This window comes from Priapulus caudatus, unplaced genomic scaffold (assembly GCF_000485595.1).
Source record: "Priapulus caudatus unplaced genomic scaffold, Priapulus_caudatus-5.0.1 Scaffold663, whole genome shotgun sequence".
NCBI classification, from domain to species: Eukaryota; Metazoa; Priapulida; class Priapulimorpha; order Priapulimorphida; family Priapulidae; genus Priapulus; species Priapulus caudatus.
In genome coordinates this window covers 152422-161809 of record NW_014577724.1, presented here as the reverse complement: position 1 = coordinate 161809, position 9388 = coordinate 152422, and the positions used below count along the sequence as shown (strand labels likewise).

Sequence of the window (9388 nt, the reverse complement as noted above, 5' to 3'; positions counted from 1 at the left end):
TGATTAAGGTAAATGGTGCGTCCATGTAGGAACACAATGGTGTGTCCATGTAGGAACACAATGGTGTGTCCATGTAGGAACACAATGGTGTGTCCATGTAGGAACACAAACCTTGTGGACGAGTACTGTCGCGGCGTTTTATTTAAAAACGTGTTTGGATTCTTCCTTTATTGGCTACACCAGCTTTTATCATGCTGTATTAATGCATGTTGCCAGGCACTGATGGATGCTGGAATTAACATGCGATGTCTAGTCTGTGCAGTTACTACCACTGTTGATCAGGAAGGTCACATTATTCTCGATCCAACATCTAAACAAGAGGAGGTATGTTGCTTTACCATAGGATGAGAAATTACTTGAAACAAACAAGTATTGTGACTATGCTTCAGCTACCGATCATAGTGGTGACTAGTGTAACATAGTTTATAGTATGTCAACAGTGTAAACCTTGTATGTACCGTATATGGTAAAATGTGGATAGATAGTTTATTAATTGCTGAGGTAAAACCATGAAGATTATTGGTGTCGTTATACAGCAACCGTTATACGTGTACTATAGTCGCTTGAATAATAATTTATAGGCAGTGTTAAGTGAATCATTGGCAAATTAATCACCAATTAAAACGAATTTGCTATGCATTTCAACATGTATTATGAAATGTGCCATTTTGCCCATTTTTTTTTACCAATTCATGTATCATGAAGTTGTTACTATAAATGGTATAAAGATTTTTAGATCCTTGTGTCATAACACAAAAATTAACAAATTCAGAAATAATTGATTTTTCCCCTGTTCGGTTGCAGGATGGCAAAGCGGTGTTGACTTTTGCCTTTGACAGCAAGACAAATGGGGTTATTATGACAACAACATCAGGAATCTATTCATCTCAAGAATATCAAGAGTGCCTACTCAGTGCACAGCATGCCAGCGCAAAAATATTTGAATTTTACAGAGACTCTATATTAAAAAAACTCTCAAGGGTCTCATGATTAGTTAATAATATAGCAAACAGGTGTATGATATTGACGGTTTACATTACTAATTTCATGCATAGTACAAAAGACGAAAATGCATATAGGCAATGACTGGTAGAGTTAACAACTGTTGAATCGTCAGCTAATATGCCCCCATGTCCAACCTGAAACTTTTGTAGTAACAAACTTTATCATAATTATTGTATGATGCTTATCACACACCATAGGCTTTGGGATCACCAGATCCTGCTACAGTCGCAGTAAGCAAAGGTTAGAGGATTCACTCCACATACAGGACAGGGAAAGTTCAAATCCTGGCTGGATCTAGTGTGAAGGTCAGGTGAAGGTCAGACCTGTGCACCCATGTTGTGTTGGATACTGGAACTTTAGGTCCTGTCCGTGCCACACTATAGTGAGCTTGCTTAGTTGCATCTGACAGTAACAGGACTTGCTTGACATTTGAGTGATATAATTAGTGTGAAATATAAGCTGTAGACCATTTATGAAATATTTTTTTAATAAAAATAAATATAGACTTACATTACTTAAAGATATCATTTTAAGCATTTAAATGTTCAATTTCATGTCAATGCTTTAAGTGAAACACATTTACAATATGTACATATATAGATTATTATGCTAGATTATTTATGCATACACATTGGAAAACCACATTGATATAATCAGGGGTAGATAATGACAACTTTTATTTACCCCTGATATTATGTAACGTTATCAACATTTGAGATCAGTTATTATCAGGTAAACTTTATATCAACAAGGGTGTCCTTAGATTTGTGAAATAACACCTTCTGCACACCTTCATAGATTTTCCGTAAACAATCCAGCCGAGGATAAAAGTTCTGCAATGAACAATATATGCATGTAAAATTACACAAATGTGGTACTACATGTAGTTTACACAAATGTTTTCTTATGACCTTAGCCTACAATGACTCCATCTAGACTAAAAGAAACATATTAGCACTCTTTGCTAGTATAACTTCATTAAGTGAAAACAATTTCAAAGAGTATTGACTTTTTCCAACACATACAATATTTATATGTTATATTTCAAACATGATAGAAACTTCAGTTATAAAATGTATTTTACGTGCACATGCATTCTTCTACAATGCAAATAATACATACAAAAGCAATTCAATAGCTCACCTGAAATAAGGGCATTAACCTCTCAGTTTTGTTTTGATAATTGATGCCGTTTTGTAATATGGCCAAGTAGAAGATTATCCTGTGCTAAAAAAAAGAACATCTGCGTGACTTGCATGTCACAACAAATTGCGCTGGGCCAGGGGGGGGGGTGAGGGACTCAGGTTGTGCATTCTTGCAAATTTATTTATTAATCACAAACGTACACCCCAAGAGAGCCTCTTCCACGTTAAGAAAAGAAATGAGACATTTTTACCACCCTTACCATGGTGACAGCTTCATTAATGATAACATCATGTACATGTGTGGCCTCAACAAATTGGGTTGTTGTTCTTCCTGAAGCAAATGTTGTGGTCAACTGTATCCCAAGAGATGCTATCACCAGAAGCGATTCTTAAAAAAAAGATATTATTCACACGAGTTATATAGCCATTTAAGCATTTCTACACACTGCTCCAAAGAGGCGAAGTGCCCCTTAATCATGTTTACATTTCATATCCAAAGTTTAGTGGTCATAATATACAAATTTGAATAGACATCTGTAACCTTATTATGGTTCTTATCATGGAAGCAGTACTGTACTTTTGTGCAGTGTTTTCATGATGCACACAAACCACATTCATATAAAATATTTGCATACACAGTAATAGAATAAAACATGCATGTATAAAGTAATTTTTAATCCTTAACATTGATTAATTAATTACCTTTGGTAACTTTTAAATGCAGTTTTATTATCAGAAGAATTACCAACAGCACCAATGCACCAAATAGCCGTTCAGTATTCTGAAGCAATAAGATATAGAAAAATCAAGTCTGAACAGTTATGCACCAGTCAATTGAAATTCCGGCCCCCCGACCACCGGGAAAAGGCGCAATGATGAAAATTAACACTCGCCCAGTCGCCCGAGGAGAGTGGAAATAATGTTGGGCCCCAGAATTTCATTGAAAAGTCGCCGTAATGCGAGGGTTTGTTTATACAGTTAATTAAACATTCAATAATCAGTAAAATAACTATGGTTTCAGTGCTATGATTACGCCATTACAATTCGCTCACTATTTCCTACAATTTTGATACATTGTTTGACCACTAGAATGAAAACAAATTCAATCTATGCTAGGACTAGTAGTAGGAACACATTGTCACAATTCGTTCATGGGGGCAGCCATATTACGTTGATTCCACCTGGTGAAACGTAAACCGGGCTCTCATTGGTTCAGGGCTGGGAACTGTGCGAGCGAGAGCATGTGTTGTATATGGTGTTGTATACCTGACCATAGATATATACAAGCACATGTGTTTATATGTTTCATGTATTTGTATATATCTATTATCTGACATTGCCACGGATCATTGGGAAGGAATGTGGGTTGTAACATGGTTGTAAAATAATCCAATGCAATCTAATACAATTTGTGATCAATACTAAATAAAATATATTGAAAAAAATAATTAAATATTGAATAAAAGAATTTTCCAAAATCATGCTATAATTATGCAGTCTGTCTGTAAAAAAGTAATATATGTAAGAGGTAGTGATCTGTCTTGTTAGCTGACTGTTATTGCTGGTTTGGTAAGTGATATTTCGGGGAAAATATAGAAATACATTCAAGGTGTTCACCCCCCCAGCCACAAAAACAAAAATTTCCAAGAAGACGAATCCCAAACTTCGGCGCTTTGTGCCATAAGCTGGGCCCTAATAGTTTTACTTTAGGGGCCCAGCTGGCTACTACATTTTTGGGTAAGTTTTCATCACTGAGGCAGGGAATTTAACACTTCCATAGTGTTAAAACAGCAATTTCTCCGTCCATAAGGGGCAGGTAGTCTGTTAAAAGCCCCTATAACTGGCGACCATTTCTCAGATTCCAAACAAAACTAAATTCTGGTTCGTAAAGTCTAAGTATTTATTTATGTGATTTTCATCTAAAGGCCTAAGGCAACCAAACTAACGCTCATAGGGTCTATGTCCCACAGGGTACTGCCGGATCGTAGCCTGCATGGTAACTATTTGATATGGTTAGGGTTAGGGAGTAGGCTTAGGCGACTCCCTAGACTCGTTAGTGGAGTAGGCGAGGTACGGTCCGGCATATTAGATAGTACCAGGGTACGTTCCGGCAGTACCCTGGGGGAGATAGACCCTCTCAGCCAAACTAACACTTTTATATTCAACAGAATGACATAAAACAAACTGGATGGCTCAGTATAAACGAGGATTTCAAAAGATAGTAATACCTGCTTCTTCAAAGACATTACCACGTCCGCCATTTCTTCCTGCGTGGCAAGACTCGGTTCCAGTCCCCCAACATTAAATCCCCGCCATTATCTCCACTTCCGATGCGAGCTGTTCATTGTTAAATCACGGCTAAATGACCCCGCTGTTAAAACGTCTTGTTAATTTCCCGGCCACCCCGGGCTGTGGCAGTGTTAATTCTCCGCCCTGTCGCGGGGGGGGGGGTCAATTGACTGGTGCTTTACAAATAATGCAAAGTAATAAAAACTAATAAGATGCATAGACTAGACATGAAAAAATCCACCATACTAGTAGTGATAAGTTATTAAGTAGTATTACTAATAGTAATAGTAATAGTAGTAATACTATTACTAGAATTGAAATTTTGAAGAAATTTTGCTCAATAAAACTCGCTAGCAGTAGAGACTCGTTTGAAGGCTAGCTCATTAACCACACAATTTACCTGCTCGTGTAGCTCCAAGTAAAGTCCTAACATAGACAGTGCGATTGCAAACAGCAGCCATCTAATAAAACTAAAAACAGAATTCTCCAATATAAATTCTCGGCACAGACCATTATCGTGTTCAACCGCGTAAAATGACAGCGTATTTCCATAAATATTTTTTATTTCCATGTCAAAAATTACTTATAATGTTGCACTAGGCCTAGTCTTGCATAAGAATTTAAATTTTAGTAAATAAGGAGCGTATGCTAGTGTTCTTTCTGACACTCGACTGTTGATAGCTATTTCTGACAAGACATTGAACTGTTGACACGAGAACATGGGCGCAGCCACGTTACTGTCCCGCAGAATGTTACTTTCTTTTATTATTATTATATATACAATATTATAAACCATGATTGTGTGAAATCTTACGAAATAAATTAGCCATTAGTTTTTCATTTATTTAAGGCAGAAATATATATTTTTTGACGTTTTGTCATTGTCTACTATTTTTACATTAAAATGATCGCCAAGGAAACCGCGACCCGCGAGGGATATCCGTAACCGAGCTCTGCAGTAACAGTATCAGCACCCCTGTTTTTTTGTTGAATGCGTTCAAAATAGATCATCCCCGTGGCAAATTTATCGTATAAAGATGATTATCTGTTTAAGTAATTGTTAAACGATTTACCCATGGGAGACACAAGTCTTTTAGTTTCATGACACGGGCTCGCTCTTTCATCCCTGTCGGAGTCGCAGGTGATCTCAACAGTCAACACGGAATAGTCACCTGTATCAGCTACATCACTTTACTAATTCATTGTTTTGATCTTTCGTAAAGCTAAACGTTAAAGATGACTGATTGGATTGTTGATTCTATAGTAGGATTTCTGCGAAGTCCTATGTGGGTAACGCCTGTTTTAACTTTCATAGAAGAACAGTCTATAAGTAAGTAACAGTGCAGTAGTAAACATTTTGTCAGTTGACTTAGGCTTAATTGTCTCGGTCACTGGAGCATTTATTGATTAATATTATTATGATGATATCTTTATTGCATATAATTACAATAAAAGTACACTAAATGTACTGAAAACAGAGTTTCGGGGAGAAGAAAATCTAATAAGTGTAAGAGTGTCCACAGTCCAGTCTCCAGTAATAGTTAGTAAATAGTAATAGTAATAGTAATAGTAAATAGTAATACTGTTGTGCCCAAACTTGGAATCTTGCACAAACTTGGAATTTCAGCACATCCGCAGTTTGGGCAACCAATCTTGAGATTGGGCAAACAGAGGTAAACAGAGCTTGCACAAACATATGATTATTAGGATTTCAAATGTTATATCATAACTATGAAATAAGGTCGTAGAGTAGAGTAGAGTAGAGTAAGCTTTATTTAATGTCGGTAGTGTTGAACAAAGAAACATAAGCCATGGCTTTTCCGCCGACCATCACATATAAATTAGAAAACCGATAAAATATAAAACATTTTGCCCGAAACATACATAGAATCAGGAGTTAATAATGACAAATTTGTCATTATCAACTCCTGATAGAAATCAATACAATCATTTACACATTGCACATTTGCACTTATCCCCCTCCCACGAACCTAGCGTTTTTCTGAAATCATTACAATTTTAACCATGGCTTTTCCGCCGACCATCACATATAAATTAGAAAACAGATAAAATAAACATTTTGCGCGAAACATACATAGAATCAGGAGTTAATAATGACAATAACCAGTATACCGGTAACTTCTTTCCTCAATGTGTTTGGCACCTTTGTATAAATATTAAATGATTATAATAAATAATTGGATAAATATGAGATAAATCTCTTCCTAGTTTGGCCTTGGTTTGCACCACGCACACCACACACTCGCTATGAGCGGTTGTTGAATCACCGACTGTTTTCAGTTTGCCCAATCTTGAGATTGGTCAGCCAAACTAGGGAATCCGCAGTTTGGGCAGCACAATCGCTGCACAATCTCGAGATTGTGCAGATTCCAAGTTTGGGTACGACAATCTAGTACTAGTAGTATAGTAGTAAGGCCAATGCAATGGGGACGTAAAACTAAAACTAAGAAAAAGAACCACTGAGGGCGCAAAAAAAACTCTGGCTGTGACCACCCTCAGTGCCATTCGGCTAAAATGCTAACTACCTGGCTTTACCCAAGCTAGGTCACACCCCATGGCTAGCTACTGGCTCCCTGCGTTATTATCCACGTAACCGTGGGCTACGCAGTACCTAAACTATGCAGATCCAGATCCAGTCAAGACACACTCACACTGCAGCGACAGCGACCGACCGTAACGACAAACGACAAAAGTCGCGGCGACTGGCGCAAACACACTGCAGCGACAGCGACCGACGTTAGGTCAGGGTTTACCCAGCATTCGCCACAGTGGCACACATCATCACACGAACAAACGGCAAAAACTCCTGCTGCTGCTTTTAAATAACAGGCTGCAAAAACTCTTTAGGTAGGCCTATAAGGATAAGATAATAAAGTAAAATATACGCAGCAAATTATCATGTACTGTACGTACAACGTACGTACTGTGTCATATAGTGACCATTGCTTGTTACAACTTGCATGCTTTGATTAGACTGGTTCGCGGCCCCATTGTTTGTGACGTGCGGCGCGAGTTTAGCGCTGGAGACCAGTCTACGTCTTGGCTAGCATTATTGGTTATTTATGACGTAATCGTAATGTCACGTGCCGATGGAAATGGCTGCGATTGGGTATTTGTAAAGTGTCGCCCGCGACTGTCGCTGGAGAATAGACCCGCTCCTAAATATTTTTGTCGTCGAGGTTGCCGCCGGTCGTTGTCGCATGGGTGTGCAATGGCTCATAGGAAACAATAGTTTCTAATTTTCTGAAAAGTCATTTGTCGTTACGGTCGGTCGCTGTCGCTGCAGTGTGTCTTGGCCTTTAAGCCGCAGCGGTTAAAATACTGTAATTTCCAAATAATGCTATAACAATAATGGTATATATACAGTATGTGAAACACGAAAAAAATATCTCATGATACAAAAATTATGTCAATATTAACATTGTCATTAACTATAAACTAAGACCTGGTAAAGTGATCTGTATATTAAAGTATACCATGAAATCATTTCTACACACACATTCGCACGCACGCACGCACGCACGCACGCACGCATGCACGCACGCACAAATATTCAGCCAGAATGTATCACAATAAACTGATTATATTTCTATTTACACTACTATGTTGTTAGAATGCCATTTCCAGCAAACATTTTAAAATAGCTCTTTCGTGTGTTTAATGGTAGCCTATTCCACTAGTTTATTGCCTCCTTATTAAATGAGTTTAATATGACCATACATATTATTTGTTATTGTTTGTTTTTTTAAGTGTGATTTAATTGTATAATTTTGATGAAAAGCAATCATTTAGTAATTGCCCATTTTGGCAATTATGTTTCACTTTAGAAATAGGCATAACAAGTAAAATAATTAATATGAGATTATTGTTTTAAAAATCATTTTACACATCAGTTAGGAAGGTTTTATAAGTCTCTTAACTTACTAGCTAATAGGGTCTGTGTCCCCCAGGTTACTGCCGGAACGTACCCTGGGTACGGTCCAGTATACCGGAACGTACCCTGGTAACTATCTGATAGGGTTAGGTAGTAGGCGTAGGCGACTCGTTAGTGGAGTAGGCGAGGTACGGTCCAGCATATTAGATAGTACCAGGGTACGTTCGGTCAGTACCCTGGGGGACATAGACCCTCTCAGCCTTACTAGCTTACCAATAAGAAGATATGATAGCTTAATTTCTCTTTTCATATCCAATAGTGGAATATTGTGTAGAATATTTTAGTTTAAAAAGATCGAGTTAGAGCAGTTACTTAAACGTAATTTTGGTTATTTACCTCTTGGCAAGTAATTTGGTTAGTAATGCTAGATATATGTTCTAATCATTATGTTATTTTTTTATGTGCCATTGGCAAAACCTTGGAAATGGAATTGTGTGATGTATTTTATTTAAGCATGATACTGGATGGATACCGAGTGAAGTGGAGTTGAAGTGGTACATGACCTTGAACATTTCTTTGTTTTTATTCCATTCAGTCTTTGATCCTAGTATTCCGGAAAGCGAGGAGTATAAAAGCAAGCATGCAGCATATAGGAATTTAGTAAGTGGTCACTGTTTTACTATATATTACAGTCTCATGTATTGCTAAATTATGAAATCCTACATTTACCTTATGCCTGCTGCAACTCTCTCAAGTTGAAGCGTTCGTACACATAATACATACTGAGAAACAGACGATGGTAAAATCTAAAAGAGTTCAGGATACAATGTAGCTTGTGGGTGTGTTTACGCGTTGCCAGGGCGGTACAGTACGCATACTTTATCCCCGTACACCTGTATGGACTCGTTTATTGGGATTGGTATTGATTGCTGGGGGAAAACCTGGGTGATACTCCAGTAGGACTCAGGAGTGTTCCCAACTTTAATGTCATCAGGTCCTGATATCAATAATGATTAATGATTGATAATCCTAACCCTAACCCTAACCCTAACCC

The 9388-nt window shown here is 37.6% G+C and overlaps 3 protein-coding genes across 8 annotated transcripts in view; 2 read left to right on the top strand and 1 right to left on the bottom strand.

Moving 5' to 3' along the window:
* The window catches only part of LOC106812575 (exosome complex component RRP46-like), a 3856-nt gene extending 2340 nt beyond the window's left edge, over positions 1–1516 (top strand). For both annotated transcript variants that reach the window (XM_014816477.1, XM_014816476.1), the window contains 2 exons: positions 184–324; positions 805–1516. In XM_014816477.1, the coding sequence (XP_014671963.1) occupies positions 184–324; positions 805–990 (327 nt within the window). In that variant the 3' untranslated portion in view covers positions 991–1516. The remainder of the gene's footprint in view (positions 1–183; positions 325–804) is intronic.
* Positions 1517–1551: 35 nt separating this feature from the next.
* LOC106812576 (phosphatidylinositol N-acetylglucosaminyltransferase subunit H-like) lies at positions 1552–5169 on the bottom strand. Of its 4 annotated transcripts, none has more exons than XM_014816479.1 (5): positions 4379–4426; positions 2853–2931; positions 2411–2538; positions 2149–2232; positions 1552–1838 (listed from the first exon to the last, which is right to left on the bottom strand). In XM_014816479.1, exons 1-5 carry the CDS (start codon positions 4409–4411, stop codon positions 1734–1736), a joined length of 429 nt encoding a protein of 142 aa, XP_014671965.1. In that variant the 5' UTR covers positions 4412–4426; the 3' UTR covers positions 1552–1733. The 4 variants fall into 4 exon arrangements, 2 of the variants coding, with proteins under 2 accessions (XP_014671965.1, XP_014671964.1); XR_001394350.1 differs by lacking the exon at positions 4379–4426 and adding an exon at positions 3203–3294 and having other exon boundaries at positions 1553–1838; XR_001394351.1 differs by lacking the exon at positions 4379–4426 and adding an exon at positions 3224–3259 and having other exon boundaries at positions 1553–1838.
* Positions 5170–5525: 356 nt separating this feature from the next.
* LOC106812583 (cilia- and flagella-associated protein 36-like) overlaps positions 5526–9388 on the top strand; it is a 13788-nt gene continuing 9925 nt past the window's right edge. For both annotated transcript variants that reach the window (XM_014816489.1, XM_014816488.1), the window contains exons 1-2: positions 5526–5769; positions 8930–8994. In XM_014816489.1, coding sequence (XP_014671975.1) covers positions 5676–5769; positions 8930–8994 — 159 coding nt within the window. In that variant the 5' untranslated portion in view covers positions 5526–5675. The remainder of the gene's footprint in view (positions 5770–8929; positions 8995–9388) is intronic.

Bases quoted from the DNA above. Each gene is read 5' to 3' on its own strand.
- LOC106812576 (XM_014816478.1), bottom strand. From the start codon at position 5,010: ATGGAAATAAAAAATATTTATGGAAATACGCTGTCATTTTACGCGGTT. The intron at 2,932-4,839 runs GTAAATTGTGTG...TTATTGCTTCAG, and splicing joins ACTTGGAGCTACACGAGCAG to AATACTGAACGGCTATTTGG. The intron at 2,539-2,852 runs GTAATTAATTAA...CTTTTTTTTAAG, and splicing joins GCATTTAAAAGTTACCAAAG to AATCGCTTCTGGTGATAGCA.